Source organism: Dryobates pubescens, chromosome 1, assembly GCF_014839835.1.
Source record: "Dryobates pubescens isolate bDryPub1 chromosome 1, bDryPub1.pri, whole genome shotgun sequence".
Taxonomy (NCBI): Eukaryota; Metazoa; Chordata; class Aves; order Piciformes; family Picidae; genus Dryobates; species Dryobates pubescens.
The window spans coordinates 12,895,028-12,913,471 of record NC_071612.1 but is presented as its reverse complement, the minus strand read 5'-3'; the positions used below and the strand labels follow the sequence as shown (position 1 = coordinate 12,913,471).

The window sequence follows — 18,444 nt, the reverse complement described above, 5'->3', positions numbered from 1 at the left end:
ATTTCAGTGTCACAGGAAATTATACAAATAAAATCAAGTTGTACTACACATGCTCTGCAGGCAACTGCTAGGTCCCTTTTTCCTTCTTGGCCTTCGACCTTAGGTGACTTTTTTTTTTCTTTAACCATATTAAAAAATATTTTAACATCTTAACATTTTTATCAGTTTGCTGATCTGGATTGCAGGACAACTGTGTGGATATTGCTAGAGAAATAAGTTGTACATCACACATTAGAAATGAAATGGATTTTGTCTCAAATCTTTTCAACTGTCACAAAGGAATTTATGCCTGGTGTTTGTGATGCTTGCACTCAGGCCAAAGCTGACTTGCTTTAAAACTGAAGCAAAACTTCACTGAGCATGAAGTAGGGATTGGGAGAAGGAAGAGGTAAAATGTCTGTAACCACCATGTGTGGTAGTTTTCTGCAAGAAATTTGTTCTGGTAGAGCTAAAATAATAACTGCAACTCTAAATCCAAATCCAGGTTGGTTTGGCAAAGCTAATACCTTAAAAGCCAATCCATATTCATGGGAAGCCAGTTTAGGAGTGCTTCAGTTATGATTAGTGTCACCAACTACACACATGTGGCTTGAGAGTATCTTTACAGTTAAATGTTTGGGTTTTTTTTTAAACTTAGGGACACAGAATTATCTAAAGAGAACAAGTTCTGGAGTTCTTCAGTCAGAGAATCACACAGTTCATACCATATGAACAGCTGAAAACTAGCCATTGTTCAAGTAGCTGCTGCTATACTCTGCTGAACCTGGCTGAGTAGATGCCTGTTATCTATAATCTCTCAGGATTTCCTTCTGCCAACATGAAATAAAATTAAATGCAGAAAAAAGAAAGAGATAAAGGTAAAAAGAAAAGAAAAGAAAAGAAAAAGGTGAGGTCAATATTAAGGATGAAAAATTACATTCCAAAGTAATGAAAAACGTTTCATCTCTAATAATTGACATCGTGACATGAATAACTTTCCTCTTTTGCTTATTATTTGTCACTACTGAAGAATTAACTAGTCCCAGAGCACAGGAAATAACTTTTGAGAAGCTTCTCAGGAGGGTCAGTGTTCATTCCCCCTCCACAGGAAGAAGCTGATTTTTGCAGCTTATGTTCATTCAAGCTGCTCACAAAGCTGAAAACAAGCATGGGGCAAGCACTGCACAGGAGTCACAGTGAAGAAGGTGCTAAGAAAGAGAAAGGACCTGGAGGCAATCTGAAGGGTTTAATATCCCCTTAGTGGTTGTGCAGAGATGAGCACAAGCTAACAGACCTTGCCAAGAAACAGTGCTCCTTAGCTCAGGCACAGCTTTTGGTTCAGCTAATTGGAGCTTCTTTGCAGTTCTGGAGCCCAGATTTCCCCATCTCTCTCTGACTTACTGGGGAGCGTTTTGTTTGCTTATTTGTTCAGAGGGAAACTGAATTCCCAGACACCTCTCAAAATCTGACTAATAGTGTCTGTGCAAGCAAACAGCTACAAGTAAGGCAGAACTCACAGTGCAGAAGTTACTTTTGTGAGAGTTCTTAATTGAAAAGCCTTTGAAAGACTGGTGGCTTTTGTGCATACATGTATTTTTAAACAGCACAGATCATGTATCCATTCTGTGCTGCTCAAAATTCCTGGTTTGGTTGGCTTAGATGTAATAAATGTATCATGGGATGCAACACAATACAGGGATTGTCCACAGTTAAGATAAGGCTGGTTTTGTGCAGTGATCTGAGGAAAAGAAATGTTTTTTCCCCAAAACTACTCATCAGTTCTTGGGCTGAAATCCTATCCAACAACTCTGTAGTGCTCCTCTGGATGTGACCAAGTTAGATTTAGCTCTTCAGGGCTAGCAATTTGGCAGGGGAGAGCTAATTTTGGAGTTTGGTATTCTGCTCTTCATCTTCCTTCTACCTTGGCATTCTCCTACCCAGAGGGAACACCAGGTCCATGCCTGCTTTTGCAGGCACTGCCAACCATCTTGCTTGGCAGGCTGGTGAATACTTGTTCCTGCTTGGGTTTGCTGGCATCTGTCTCGAAGTGCACAGCCTGTGCCAGCCAGCAGACTATTAGCCCTGTCAAATATTGTGACTCTCTGGTGAATAGCACAGTGCGTAGTGTTGGCAACCCTGGAGTAGCTAAGCCTACAAGTAATTACTTGATTTGCAATTGTTTATTTCTCTATGTGCAAAAGCTGGAAAAATTCTGATATCCACAAAAGGATAAATGTTAATCTGCCCTGTGCCTTTGCACTAATTACCTTTCTTCCATGATTTCTCTAATAGCTGCCACATTAGGACCGGCTCCTAGATGGGTATAGAAAGGACCTTCATCTTTTTCAATAATTTGCTCTGTTTAAAACAAAACAAAGGTTATTACTTTGAAGCTTGATTCTGTAATGCAAAAAAGTCACATTGCAAAGCTTACATCTAGCTTGTTGGAACACTGCTGTACAGGTCTGGGGTCAGAGTTTTCAACCACTTATGTCTAAAGCCCATGCAATTTGTACAAAGCATGCAAAGCACGTGGCTAATCCTGCAAACAGGCTGTGTGCCTCTTGCTAGCACAGTTGTTTCGCATCTTGGGCTCCACACTGAAATTCAAAAGGCATTTTCCTGTTATCATCATACAGTTGTTTCTCCTTCTCCCACTTCCTCCTCTCCCAGTGTCTAGGAAGGAGGATAAACAGAATAACAGTTTTAAATACTGATGTTAGTGAGCTGTACAGTACTTGGTTTTCAGCAGACGTGTTACAGGGTAGCAACCTACAGCTTGAGAAAGTGGCCAGTAAGGTTACATGGAGAATTTCTGCCACCCACACAGCAAGACTCTGTGAAATGATAAAAAAGGCAACTTTGCTGAAAGAAATCCTGCACAAGGCTTAGACAAAATGCTTGTATGCTAAGAGTGTGGCCTGAGTTTTCTGTGTGTAGGTAGGACCATGTCAGCATTCACAACATGTGCCACATATTTAGTTATCAGGAGGCAAGCTCCAGCAATGAGAAAGAAATGGCCAGGCTCTGCTTGGGTTTAGGAACAAGTGGTGGAGCTGTACAGACTTGGTTGAGGGCTAACTTTATTCCATGCTAACTCCAAGGGCTGGACAAAGTGATGTAGAGCCTTGGGAAGCATGCTGAGGACACACTGTAAACCTGAACATGTAAATGGGAGAATGGCTCAGTTTAATCTTCCTAAGAACAAGTATTGGCAGGAGAGAGCAATAAGCCCTATCAATTACGCTGCAGCAGTGGGGAATTCAGAGAGCATGGGAACTAAGTTTTGTGCAAGCTTTATTTTGTAGAGGGTCTGCTAAGACTGAAGAATTAATATGCAAGTGGAAAATAAGCCCTTTTGCTTAGTTAGTGGTTTCAGTACTGGCTGAAAAAACTGTGAGAATAATGACATGATTGCCAGAAACACTTGTGCCAACCACATTGGAGAAACAGTCTGAAGAAAAAACCAACTTCTGTGCTTGAAAAAAACATCTCTAAATTGTGTAGGTTCTTTATTATAAAACAACAAGGAACAGCAAGGAACTGGCTTCCAGTTTTCTTTTTATGAGCTTTGGAAATCCACTACCTCCTCTTTTTGTTCCCACGCATCATCTCTGAGACATGTCCCAAGTGTTTGAAAAGGCAGAAAGATCCATTTTGCAGTTTTGGAGGAGTATTGGTTCAACTTTCCTCTTTTATAGTTGGTATGAAATCCCACTAAGTGAAACTGTAACAAGGATATATATTTTTTCCATTTTTAGTGCTGAACCTTTTATCTCAGCCTAAGCAGTTTTTCCAGTGGAGCCCGAAAGCACCTTTTAGACCTGGCTATGTGCAGTGTCAGTGCTGTATGGAAGCTGGGGCTATGGGCCATGTGTGTCACTCTGCTTTGCTTCCCTCGGCTCTATTCTTCTCTTTTGGAGTTTGTGTATAGCATGAAGAAATAACGAGGGTCCCCCTTGTTGCTTTTTTGCTGCTGCTTCAGTAGCTTCTCTAGGAAAATGCTGATCTGTTTTATTCTTGCAGGAGACAAGTGTGTGAAAAGGAGGACAAACTCTTGCAACAAGTAAGGAATAATCCGTTGTCCTTTCTTTGCTTAGGCTTTACTTGGGGAAACTTCAGCAATTTCACTATTAAAGCAAAGAACAGAGTAAAGATCTCAGGTTTTAGACCCAGGACTGTATCTGACCTTGATGAATACATTAGATTATGAAGTTATGACCTACTTTTTATCAGTGTGTTGTCATTACATGTCTGCTGTTCAAGGAGAATGAATGTGAGGGGATGCATTACTGGCCATAAACATTCTGACTGAAAAAGCAACTAGGTAATTGCTTTATAAAATATTGAGAAAGGGCCCCCGTGCAGGGTTGGGTAAGTGTATAAAATCACAATTTTAAGTCTTTACTAATTAATGATCCAAACAACAAAACCAACCAACCAGCCAAATCCAGAAAATCTTCCAACAAAAGGATCCAGCTAACCCCCTGATCCTAACTGGAAGGCTCATTTCCTTCCTGTGAAATTTTTAGTATGTCTCAGCACTTACCAACACAGCTGCAAGATGGGAAATCATACTGGGTTTTGGCAGGTGTGTCCAATAAATTTTTTACAGGAGTATCCAATAACTTGGAAGGTGAGTCTAAAAAATTATTGAGAACAGTTCCAGCTGTTCTTTTGGTTGGGGTTTTCTCAGCAGACGAGTTTGCTTGTTGATCTGAGATTGGGGTCTGAGTATCAAAGTCTGCAGCACTGGTGTTTCTGGATAGGATGGTAATAGGGCCTGCTGTTTCAACCTTCACATGTTTGGGTGACTTGAGAGTAAAAGTCTTGTGATCAAACAGTGATTTGACCTGTATTTGTTTTAGCTGCTGTTCCATTGTCTCAATGATGCTCTTTTGTTGCATGTTCTCACAGCCAAAGTGCTGATTCTCTTGTTTAATTGTTTTTTTCCACATTTTGTTTTCCAGCTGTCCAGCCGACGGGCGCATGCAGACGTTAGACTTTGTGCCAGCCTCGATTTTGATAGGCTTGCGTGCTGCACCGGGACCAGTCTCGGGTTTGGGTTGCTGGTATGCTTGTTGCTCCTGTTTTTGCAGAAGATGCCACCTCAGAGCAGCATGCTTTTGAAAATCCTTAGTGGTTTGGGACTGCGAATGACAACCTCGCTGCTCTTGGGAGTGTGGGACAGTTTGCTGGCTGTGTGGTAAGTACCGCTGAGGAATCTGCGTAGCTTGTTGACTTGGGAGATCTTGGTTCAGGCTACCACCGTAGCATTGTGTTTGCTGGAGTGGTGGTAGCTGCATAACTGAAGGTTGTTGTGTCTGTTGCTCTTGTTCTTGAAAACAGTGATTCACATCTTGCTTTGCAGTCAAGTTATTGGGAAAATACTGCACATGTTGCAAGTCCTGCATTTTGTTGGCTCCGAAGCATTCAGCAGTTGTGGTGTTTTCTTTCTTCTCAGGAACCAAATGCATGTTGTTTGGGCAGGGATGCTGCAGACTAGCGTTTCCTTTCTGAGTGTAAAGGGGAGCTTTGTTGTTCATGCTCTGTACCTGCTCCAGGCTTAGCTGAGGGTTATGCAGTGGGAATGCAGCTGATTTCATGTACTTATTCCCAGGTTGAAAACATTCATCTGCTTTAAGTTGATTGAAGGATGTCCTGTCTAGCAGCTGCTCAGCATTGCTTTGGGAGTGGGAAATGGTTTGGGGCAGGTCTTTACTTTTCATTTGCAGCGCCTGTTGCTGGTTTGGGGTTAACTGAGGAGCACAAGGCAGTTGCACCTGCTGTGCTTGTTTTTGAAGCATCTGTTGCAGAATGTGTGAATGCAAGAATGGTTCTTTTTCCCTTGATGGGGGATTCAGGTGCTGCTGTTTCAGTGGGGCCCCTAAAGGCTGTTCGGCTGGCTGCTCTGGTCTTTGCTGGAAATGTTGCTGCTGGACTTGGGACTTGAGCAGAGAATCCACCTTCGTGAGCTGTGGCTGCGTGGTGTGTTTCTGGAATGGCAGCTGCTGGTCAGCTGTGGGACGCGGCTGTGGCTGTGAGTTTTCGCTTTTGTACGGGGGAGGAATTTGTTCCTGTTGCATTATCTTCTGGCTCTGGGGCTGTCCTGAAGGCCCCTTTAATGCATCAGGGCTTCCGGCATACTGCTTTGTATAGGTTGTTTCAGCTGTGTGTGCCTGGAACTGAAGAATTGATCGTAAATATGCTTCGCTGGGCTTTTGGGGAGGCTCTCCCTGGCGAAACTGGGTGGGAACCAGTTCTATCCAGGCTGGCTTTGAATAATGTTGAGCCTGTTGCACAGGCTCTTTCACTTGGTCCTTCTCTTTGTCAGGAGGAATCTCAGGTTCTCTGTGTCCTGGGAAGTGCTGATAGTGTTGCTTTAAGTCACCCTCACTTCCACGCCCTTGCAGGTTCTGGAGGGGAGGCTCTAGCACCGGTGTAATTTCTTCTGGGAGCTGCTGAATTGAGGCGGCCACAGCAGCTTGTGGGGGGCTTTCATTGACATCTTCTTGTGACGTTTGTGCCTGCTGTGGAAGTCTCTGCTGAGGGTGCAGTTGTTGGTGGCTGAGGCTGGGACTTTCTGACAGTGGTCCTTGCTGTCCTTCGTTCTTTATTTCCCCAGGAAGAGTTTCATCACATCTGTTGTCATAGGAACTGTGTCCTTCTAGCACCACAACAGATGGTGCAGTATTCACGTCCGGAGCAGGAGGAGTGGAGGAATCTTTGTGAAACATTGAGTTGTGTGTAAAGTAAGCACCATTATTTTCTGCTTGCTCAGAAAACCTTTCCAGAGTGGTGCTCTGAGCTCGCAGGTTACTGCTGGAACTTAGAGAGAGGTCATGGTTGGGAACCTGCCCTGTGTTTCCACAAACAGTACTATTTCCTATGGGTAATTGGTGTGGATCATAGCTTGGAATATGTTGCTGTAGCTGTAGTTCTGGTTTCTGAAGTGAACAGCTACCTAGCAGTACAGGTGGTTTACTGGAGTCTTCTGTGTTGTAGACCTCAGTAACCACTACAGCTGGCACTTGAGGCAGCTCAGAGTTTGAGGTCTGTGGAGAAGTGATCTGCCCTGAGGTATGGGATGAATGTGCTGTCTTGTAAGACAACTCATTAGTAGCCTGACTGGTAATGGCATTGATATGAGATGTGTTCTTCTGCATTGCTATGGAAACATGTTCTGGATAATATTGAGACAGTGTTTTCTCCAGGAGTTCACCATGCATGCTTTCCATGGAAGAGGCAGAAACTGTAGCACCATTAGGCATTGGCACTGCCTTGTTCTTAAGTAGTAAGACAATGTCCCTATTGTGGCAATGAATGTTTTCCTGCTCCTGTTCATCCTGAATCAGGACATCATGAGGGTTTTCTGAACCACCACTGTTGTATCTTGTAGACTGTATCAAATCTGAAGCTTCATTTTCTTGTCCTGTCAAAATCTCAGATTTCCTTTCACTATAACAATTGGAGATGCTTGGTTTTTCTTTATTGTCTTCTGGCTCAGCTTTTTCTCCATTTACCTCTTGCTTCACTTTCTTGCTCTCATGAAGTCCATACAGAGAGGGCTCACTGAAGGTGCGTTTTATCCCACCATTTTGCAGGTATTTGGAGTACACTTTCTTTTCTTGTAAAAGGTCGGGACTAACACGGCTGTTTGGGCTTCCCTTCAGGTGGGGCACTCCATAGTTGCTTTTAATGAATAGCTGCTTGTGGTCTCCATTTACTTCAACTTCGGGCCTCTCTGTTGCTGGACTTCCATTCTGTAGCTTCACTGCAGACGGCTCTGCTTGGCAAACGTGAGAAGGTTGTGGTATTAGAAATGGACTCAATCTATTGCCATCAACATGGTTGGTTCTGTCCTGTTCCATCTGGCCTGCTCCGGGGCCATCCACAAGGCTACCCTCTGAACGGATCTGAAAGAGAAAAGAAACGGGAGAGGATCTAAGTCAAGTTCACTATCCATAAATGGACACAAATTACTGATAATTCCTGCAGCATTCAAGCACCCATTGTCCTGACCAGCTTTCATGCACAACATGAGGGGAGCAAACACATCTGGGGGATATTTCACTGTCCTGTCACATTTTGCAGCCCTGTGTCTCCCTTTCTTTCTTTCTTCCTTCCTTCAAGAAGAAATTCTTGAAGATTTCTTCTTCCAGAGAGTGAAAATACGGAGTGACTCTTTCCCCCCATTTAAAACATAAGCAGCTATTTTACCAAAAAGCATTTCTCCTAATGGTGTAAAAAATATTCTCTGCTTTTGAATGATTTGCAGACTACTCTGTCATCACTTTGTCTCCTTGCTAAGGCAGAAAGTCATGCCGAAACCATGGTTCCCAGACTTGGTGCTAATCCTGTTACTTGATTAAGTGTGCCAAACCCCTTTGTGTGACTCGAAGGATTATTGCCTCCAAGCTTGCCAATTAGAAGGGAAAACCTCCTTTTCTCTGTCTTCAGCTGTCTGACAAGATTTTTTAAGCTGGCATTCCTAAAGACCATGCAAGTGGCACAGTACATGTGAGACAAAGCCATGTTTGACTGCTGTCCTTAGGAACTCCTACAGTTCATCAACATCTTGGTAATGTTAAGAGAAACAAATCTAGAGATTTTGGAAAGGTTTGATGTGGTATTTTTTCAGGTATTAATATCCATTCAATTTTGCATATAGAGATCAAGCATGGCTTAAGCTATGCATTTGGGGTTTGAACTGAGCCTCTCGGCTGTGGAGCTAGGTTGGTTTTTTCCTTTCCTTCTTTCTTTGCAAGTAAAATCCTATTTTCTTATGCACTCTTTATATTTTCCTTATAAAATGAAGTTTTTCATTGGATAAAAGTACTGACAATGTGCAGTGAACAAATTCCATACAATGACAAGCTAATCCTGTTCACATGGATCTTCCTAGGATTCACAGTTCCAGTTCACATAGATAATGCCCTTGTTTGACTTTGCTTGTAATTTATTCTTTGTTGGCTTTACGGTTCTCAAGCAATCACAAATGACAGAGGACAGACTGACAGAGGGTCCTACAGATGTGAGATTGCACAGGGAAAATTTGGATCACGCATATCTTTGTCCTGAAGCTTTTATTTTTGGTTTGCATGAAGGGGAATCTGAAAGGTTCTCCTTTACCAGGTTATCCCTGGTTGAACTACAGAAGTCCTACAAGCAGCTGGTGGTATTGCCACTACTTGGGAAGGAATGCTGTAGTGAGAAATTTATCCTGTCATGGTTGTTCATCTCACGCATTTATCCTACACGATATTTTTGTCTGTTTGCTTGGGGTGATATGATTCTAAAATGCTTTTAAAAGTAGTATTATTCATTCCATTCAGCAGAATCCTCTCTGCTTTGCAGCTCTGATTTCAGTATCAGGGCAATTCAAACATACATCTTGACTCACAAGCATCTGTACGATGACTTGTGCCTACCTCCTCCTTATCCCAAACCTGGGTTTAGATTTACTTTTGACCTCCTGAAGTTTTTTCTTTTCTTTCTGTACTCAACTTATGTTTTGTATGACAGTAGTGGAGAAGTTTTCTCTGCAAATAACAGTACTTTAAAAAAGAAAAAGAGTTTTTGAAGGGAAAGGTAAGAACAGGGAGATGGAAAAGAATGTTTGTCCATCTAGCTTATTCTCTTGACAAGCTAACATAGGCTTCTTCCCTTCTAGATATATTTCAGTATATTTCCCAACCTAGCTTTGAATGAAGTACCACAAGACATGAGCCTGTGCAGCTTTCCCAGGGAGATGATACTCCCCACTTAACAGAAAGCAGCATGAAAAGGATTCCTCTGATGTGTCATTCTAGGCCCAGCAGCAGAATGATGCTCCCAGAGTGTCTCAAAAAGAAAATGTCAGCCTAATTTGGAAACCATTCTTTGCCTTCACACCTTTCATACCTAGAAACTGCAGCTGAACCACAACTCAGACGTATGTAGGCTGCTGTATTTTGCCAAGTATGAGCTGAAATAAAAGGCACCATGGTAATTAACACTGTGCTGTTGAGCTGCTTCTAACATATTTACTTCTTTAAAAAAAGTTTTAGTCTGTGTAACTGAATTGTGAGAAACTTGCTCTGGCTCTCAAAATTCTGCCCTGCTGCTTGTATTCCGGTGTACTGTGTGGGTTGCAACTAAATTCCTTCACAGAGTTCTCAGACAATCTTCCTTCTCAACTCCTTACTGATAGCTGAAACATCTTTTTGTTTAGAAGTGGGGGCTGCCCAACTTCTCTAAACTTGGCTTGCAAACCCCTCAGAGGAGCACATATGCACCTCAGAAAAGAGTCTTCGGTTCACGCCGTCCTCAAAACCCACAAGGTTACTTCACTGTGTGACACAGGTGATAACCTGTAATAATTGGTGGTATTCTTCAAGACCTCCTAAGTCAACTGGCTCCCCCAAATTCTGATCACATCCAGTGTAAAAGAGGTGGGTGTTAGGCACTGCAGAGGACACAGGAATCATGTGGTTCTTTCAAATATTGTTAACTCGTTAACTAAAAGTGACAGATTTGCCTTTTTGGGAAATGCATCCAGCATTGTGGTGACTTTGCTTTATACTTCTGTCTACAGTCAGTTATTCACAACCCTTGAGTCACACCTGAGTACAAATCATGGTAAAGCAGCCACAAATCATGGCAATTATTTGTAATTTAAATCTGGCAAAAGAGAAATGGCAGTGATAACTTTATTACTGGTTTTAACTGGACACTAGGAAGATACACTTGATGATAGTACTAAGCAGACCATACCTTTCAATGCCTCTATGCTCTTTACAATTGCTGTGGGGTGAACTGTCTGCCTCTTGAAGTAAATCTACTTCTCCCTAAGCATAACACTTAGCCTTTCTTCTTGTTCCCATAACTGTATTTTATCCAGACCGTTTAGAAAGCTCTGCATATTTTCCTTCAGCTATACCTCATTAGAAATTCAAGTCACATCAGCAGCATCTGTGAAACAATTACTGCATCTAGAACTGACTCTGCAGTCTAATCCATCATAATTATGACTGGCCTCTTTGAAGATGCCATGATGCGTGACTTAAATATAGCACATTACTGTGCAAATGGATCAGCAGCTCATCCCACCAATATGCGTTCCAGTTGTAATTCTGTCCGCCGCTGCCTGGCTTTGTCAGAGCCAAGCAATGCATCTACACTTATTTCTTGCCCCATGTGGGGCACAAATGGAAAGCAGGTACTGGGAGAGTGTTTGAGAATTTTTTGTTTGTTTGTTTTATGGGCAAGTTTGGCCTGTTCCTACCAGCTCTATCAATCCATGAGTACTGACAGACTGTGGAAGGTGGTGCTGGAGCATAACAAACATTCCTGCAGTAACAGGAGCACTCTCAGTTATGTCATTTTCTTTACTTTTAGCCAGCTCTAAAGGTTCCTGCTTCATTTTACCTAGCACCTGTATCTGGGGAGTTAGTGCACACAAAGCTGGTCAGATCAATGAAGAGACAAACACACCTACTGCAGGGGAGTACATTCTTTGGCAATGCTAGACAAGAGTCCCAATTAAAAAAATAGGTGGGAGGATGCTGTGTCAGAATACTCCTGGCCCTAAAAGGTGAGATGTCAGATGAGTTGTTTCCCCTTCTGGGGTAAGCTGGGATAGAAATACATCTCCTCAGAGTTTTTCTCCCAAGCAGAAATATACCTCTGCAGATCATGACCTCAGCTGACTTGTGCTCGAGTCACTATCAGGATGAGATACACAAGAGCTTGTCAATGGCTTGCTAGGTTGTTCCTGGACTGCTGCCACAGCCTTCATCCTACTGGCACCCTTCTGCCACTGTCACATGATACAAAGGTCTAAACTGCTCCCAGACAAGAAACCCTCACAGCAGCTTCTAGAGAGGAGGGGAATTTACTTGTATGCCTTGCCAAGCTCCAATTTGCTAAACTGTACCTTCTGCTCACACTCTCCTCCTGCTCCTATCACGTGGGTGCAGTGGCTTAATTTACTGTGTATTATGATTTGTGGTCATGCAACTGCTTCTCTCCTCTGAAGCTCATGCTGCTGGCAAAGAGGTCTAAATCCTGAAATGCCAACAAGTGAAAAAGCTCCTAAAGTGAAGGCATTTTCCTCCCCTGTATTTCAAGAATTAATGACAACTCAAGAAAAGGCATGAGCAGAGCTATTCCTAAGTAAGGGTTAGTCCTGAGCAGGGACACTCACACATGGCATCTTCTGATTAACTCTGTGTCAAAGTTTTCTCTTGTTAAACATTGGAAGGAGTCATGTAAGCAGTTACAATGATGCTCAACACCATGATCTAGAGACATGTGCTTATTATGGGATGTCATTTTTCTCTGGCCCAAGTAGCAGTTGCTTCAGCTGTGCCTTGGGTTAACACCTGTAAGCAAGCTGCAAATGTCACTAGAAGAGAAAAGATGTGCAGGAATTCAGATGGCTAATGGGTAGTGAAACACATCAAAGCTCCTTATTAGTGAGCCGTTTCCATGACTGCTGGGATAAAATGTTGCACACATGAACGTTGTAGTGTAGTTTTAGGGTTTCCTATATGTTTCACACATAAGGTGCACTGTTTTTATACACTGAGAAACAAAGCACGTGGAAACTAATAGGAGAGGCAACACCAACACTATGCCTGCCCAGACTCATCCCTGGAGGTTTTTAAGGCCAGGCTGGATGTGGCTCTGGGCAACCTGATCTAGTGGGAGGGGTCCCTGCCCATGGCAGGGGGGTTGGAACTAGATGATCCTTGAGGTCCCTTCCAACTCTAACAATTCTCTGATTCTGTGAGGTTTGCCATTTGCAGAACAGCTTCTTCCCAAGCCAGGGCTGCTGCTAGTTTGTAACAAATACAATACCGTCAGAAACCAAACCTCGTGCGGGCTTGTTGTTTAAATATGGGTTTAATGTGCTTTTCTGAAGCCAACACACTTATGAGAGAATTATAACCCTGGTCCAAAGCAGATTCAAAAGAGAGACTGCATGAATGCCTAAGGTGAATGGAGGTTCTGAACCCCACAAGCTGCCCTAAGGCATACTCTGCTCCCTACCAGCATCTCTGCTGCCCTGTTGCAAGTGTGGTGGCTGTGGAAAACACAGTGAAACTTCAGTGCAGATGGCCCCAGAAGGACAAGGACACTCTGTTGCTAGCCGGGTTCTATCTGTGGCTTACAATGGGGTCCTTTCGCACTGCATTCAGCTGTCTCTTCATTTGGATGGTATATTTATTCAGTACACCAGCAATGCTTTGGAAAAAAATCACATAACAGTGCCGAGCCATCTCTGTCCCTTGATGTTTTTAAGTTAAGGCTATATTTCTTTTTAAAATATGCGTATTGCTCTCTCATGGTAGCTTTAAATAGCAGTTAAGGGGTTAGTCTAGAAAGTACTGGATGAGACACTGTGACTGTATTCTGCAGGAGGTCTTATTACATGAACATAATTGTCTTATGGCATTTAGATGTACAAATAATCTGTGTCAAACAAAACAAAATGTGGGATGGCTACAATTTGTTACCTGATTTATTGCTAATTTGCCCTTAATTTACAGGGGGAAAAAAGTGACCAGTGAATATAGATATAAACAGACATAAGGCAATGAAGAGCATGGGATTTGTGAAATATGAGGATTAATAATTCATTAAATCTTATCTGAGCCAGAAGCCTCATAATTCATGCATTTAAAAATCAACTAGTGCTAGCCTCTCATCCATTTATTGACACCAGCCCTTGCATTTCAGTGGCACAATGATGTAATTGCAAAATCCTTTGAATCAGTTTGATTTTTGACCTCAATGCAGAGGCCAAGAGAGTAAAGCTAAACTGGTCTGCACAGTGATTTCCCCTCACTACATTATATAACCATCAACAAGAGTGGATGCTGCATAATATCCACACAGACATGAAAAATTGCACTATTTTAACAATTGCATAAAACCAAGGGGACTGCAAATTAAATGCCTCTACAATAGGGGTGGAAAAAACCAATTATGTGAAGGAAATGAATTCAGGAACATAAAATGCAAGTAAATAGGAATGATAATGTCGCATCGCACAGCTCTCCAGTTCCTACTTTTGTTGCGATCTATGTCCTACACAACCTTTGCACCTGACTGTATCCTGTAGCACTTCTACCAGAAGAGCACAACTCTTCAAGTTGCTTGCAATCTCACCATAGTATGACAAGATTAGAAATGCTTCTCAAAAGGTCAAACTTTAGAGCCAAGTTGGATTTAAGAGACAAAAGGACCTTCCTGCTGCCATAACCAGAAGACTGAAGATGAGGCTGGCACCTGTGCTTGTTCTTGCTGCTTTCTGTGATTTAGATTTAGGGTATGGTGGATCCAGGCGGCTTATAGTGGGTGGGCCATCACACAGAGCTATCTTACTTCCCAGGTTAGCCTGTTTGACATTATCTTGGATGTTGGTTTGTCTGTGTACTTCAAGAACCAGTACTGCCCAATTTCTTGAGCACCTCCTTTACGGTTACACATCTTTCACAAATGCAGGGAAGCTGAACTAAAACACTCTTTCACCTTTGCTGGTTTTGGGAGTCATTACAGTCTGACAGGAAGGCTGTGGGGGATGTGAGTTCCAGTCTTAAACACTGGGTATACTTAAATCAGTGTGAGCCAAGCGAGATGATTCTGTGCCTGGGTATCATGAGAAACTTTTTGTGTGCCTGTGAAGTTTGGGCCAACAAAATTGTTTTAGATGGTGACCCACACAGGGCATTGTCAAGGTAATTCACCAGTGCCAGTGGATTAAACATTGAGAAACATGCTGGGGTAGGAAAACAGAACCAAGTCTCTTTTTTTCATGGACTCAGACAGTTCTCATGCTAGGTTAGGTGTGTTGAACAAAGGCTGGCAAGGTAGGGTGGGTGCTGCTATCAGATGTACAGCTGATGCTTAGGCCTGGTTTTCATTTCTGGACAAATGCTGATATCTGAGGGAGAAATTTCCTCTCAGTTACATCATGTGTCAAATGGTAACAGTGATACTGGCTGCTGATTAAAATCAACTATCCCAGAGCTCCTGCTGCTCCAACCTAGCTCTGTGGTGCAGCATGCCTTTGTGAGCATGCCAGGATAAGCAAGTGTTGGTGGCTGAACCCTTCTTCAAGACACACTTGATATTATCAACCTGCCATTTAGGGAAGGTTACCAAGAGGTCAGTGTCATCATTATCTTCCAGTTTCTGTGATCTTTGTCCATCTGGCTTCAGACCTGGATCTAGTAGGGATTTCTCGGGCTGATGACTTCCTGACATCCGTCGAAGGTCGGTTATCCATTATGATTTCATCACAGATGTTGGCAGAATTAAGTAATTCTCTATTAAGTAGTACATCCTCCTCGAGAACTAGAAGCAGTGGAAGAGATTCTCTTGGCTCTGTTCACCCTGTACTACAAGGAAGAAAGGGAGGACCCAAAGGAAAAAACACTGGCAAGCCAAAGATTTCAGAGTTTCATCATGTTGGGACAGTAACATCAGAAAATAGGAACAAAAAAAGTCTTGTTTGGCATGTGGGTGGAAAAACTGATCAAGGAGAGTAAAACACTGTGGGTTGCAGTGTCCTCAGGAAACCTATTTACACAACTCTGTTTTTCATTATCCTTTGAACTTCAAATAGGAAATCCTGTTGGTCTCCTAGTTCTGATGAAAGCAGAATTTTGGATGAAATGCCATTTTCTTAAATTTCTTCTCCAGAAGTTGAAAGTGAAGGTCATACAAAGAGGAGAGTCAGGGCAATGCAGAGACCAAGGCTTTTGGTTCTGAGGATTACTCTGACCATTGCTCCCACATGTTCATATGGTACAATACAGCTTTCAGCCCCTGCACTGGCCTCACTGTGGTAGCATTTACATCCCTATACACTTTTCTCCTCTGATTTTTCTCCTGCTTCTGCCACACCAGGGATGGGATGCTGTAGTGAACTCAATTTTCAATCTGCTCTTCTTGATCGCTGAGAAATGAGAGGCACCACAGAGAGACAGCTCCCACACTACACAGAGTTGTGTGATTTGATTTTAAAATGGCTTTTCCTGACCACTTGTGATTTTTTTTTTCAATTTCCTTCCAATTTGTGCCTTGCACGACTTACAAAATCCAACAAATTGCTCATAAACACAAGGGAAAAAACAAGTTTATCAGGGGCCTGAGAAGAGTGCCCTTGGCTCCAGGGCAGAGCCGTACCGGTCCACACCAACATGTTCTTAAAGGTCTCTAATGATGAGAGTTGCATAATAACACACAGAGTTTCATGCAGTGCTTCATTAACCTTACTTATTAGAAAGCTTCTACTATTTAAAACACTATCCTGGATCATCTCTTCCCATCTACACCAGACTCATGGAACACTTTTTTGTTGGGGTTTGTGCTATGGCTTCTTTCTCCCTATGTAACCGGAAAGAACTATTGCTGCTTCCCCCTAGACAGAATAAACCATCTGATTCATGACATCTGGTCCCCTCCCTGGGTGGATCCATACCCATACCATTTGTTCCCTGACCAGATGCATGGAGGTCACAAAGCAAATGCAACAGTCTGTTCTTGGGACACCTCATGCACGTGCCACATTCTGCTAGACTTCCCCCCCGTTCAGGTGTTTGCTATACAAACAGCTCTGATATGTGCCTGTACAACATTTAAAACACCTCTATGAGGTAACCCGGCTTTTACCCCGGTAACTAAACCCAGTTTTATGCCCTCTGCTTGAGAGGCACTGTATAAATCACACTGAAATCAACAGGCTTGTTACTTCTAGCAGAGTTTTATCAAGGTTATTTCCTTAAAACTTGGCTTTTAGCATGCTTTAAGTCTGTGAGCTATTGGCACAAACATCTCTTCTGACTTCCACAGTTGCTGAGGCACCACAGAAGATAAGAATCTAATGCATTTTTAGAGTTCTATTAGAAGATGCTCTCTGGAGCTATGGTTGCCATTCAGCTTCTTTCTGTATTCATGTGTGGTCTTCAGGAGCAGTTTTCATGTGGGTTATTGAAATCTACATGCAACAATGGCACGGATTATTGTGCTGAAACCTACATCTGAGAAAACAGTTTCAACTGCCTTTCCAGATGTACAAGAGATGAAAGACAAGGTGTTTTTGATGACCAGAGCCAGCTGATGACCTAAGAGCAGCCAAGACCTATTCTTGATGAAAGCACAGCTCTGGGAGAATAACAAAACATGGGAGCTGGTGCTGCCTTGCCACAGTTCTGAGCACACGAGAGCTTGGCATGGGTAGTTTTGCCATCTCCTTCAGTTGTAGTTTGGAGATGATGATATGGGACTACATTTTCATTCTGAATACTCAATATACAGGCTTGGAAAAAACTTGGTCATTGACTAATCTTAGATAAAATAGCTCTGACCCAAACAAACTATAAATCAGGAAACACCCATTTCACATCATGCCAGCATTTATCAAGGACTCACAGCCTGACTTCTCAAGGCTGGCTTGAAAAGCAGATTTTCAGTAGATATTATCTTGGCTGCAGTCATTTCTCTCCCTTTCTAATTTTAGCTTTTTATTACTTGGCAAGAGAGTTTTTAGCTTTTTCTTTAGAAGGTCTCTATTAACCCTTTTCAGATCAAGCAACAGGCTCCAGTTTGTGCTTCCACACAACTAAGGCCACCTCCAAGTTCTTTCTTATCTTGTTACTTACACGCTTACTTACTTAGAACGTGGGTTTTATCTATAGCCATTTAAAACTTCTTAACATTTAGGCATGAATAGACACTAGAGGGGAAATCTTATTTATTTTCTGTCAAGAAATATTTAGTCAGAGAGCTACTACAAGAAAAATCTTATTACAGGGAGACAGAGAGTATTTGCCTTTCTCTGGTATCTCCCTTTGGTGTTTCAGGAAAACTGGAAACCAGTAAGTCTAGGTTTTGTGAAGGAGCTGTTTGTTCAAAAACGCAGCTCTAGCATGAAGGTTTCTTCCTTTAACCCAATTACAGGACTGGATAAAAACTTGGGATTGCTGTGCTGAGAAAGGGTTGGGATCCCAGAATGAGCTGGTGTTCCCGCTTTCCTTTCATTTCCCATAATTCAAAGCACATTCTTTCTCCTGTTTAAATTTTCTTCTTTATGGCAAGATACAACATGAAGAGACAGAAAATTTGCTGCCGCCAAGCTAAAAGGGGTGGGGTGGGAAACTGGCAGATTGTGTTTTAACTCTCGCTAAGAGTTTCAGCCTCCCGCAGCTGACACTTGGAAGAGCAGTATTTGAGCAGTGCTGAAGGGAGCTGCAACACTCCTCTCTCTGTCCTTCCTTTTCAAATGTTTTCAAAGCTTTGAAAACAGTCAGTTGTTCTTCATTCTGGCAAGTCGCCATTTGCTGCCAGCTCACATCAGTTCATAGTCTTCTGAGGTATCCAGTGGCCTGCATGGATGTGAAAGTGTTTGACGCTCTAATGAAAGACCTTTGATATTTTGGGTTATTTAAGAGACATACAGAAATGGGCGAGTTA

At 42.5% G+C, this 18,444-nt stretch overlaps 1 protein-coding gene across 1 annotated transcript in view; it reads right to left on the bottom strand.

Moving 5' to 3' along the window:
• Positions 1 to 18,444, bottom strand: part of TET2 (tet methylcytosine dioxygenase 2) — a 71,363-nt gene that overhangs the window by 14,750 nt on the left and 38,169 nt on the right. Inside the window, exons 2-3 of the mRNA XM_054161550.1 lie at positions 4,529 to 7,895; positions 2,247 to 2,337 (exon numbers count right to left, since the gene is read on the bottom strand). Of these exons, the coding sequence (XP_054017525.1) occupies positions 2,247 to 2,337; positions 4,529 to 7,895 (3,458 nt within the window). The remainder of the gene's footprint in view (positions 1 to 2,246; positions 2,338 to 4,528; positions 7,896 to 18,444) is intronic.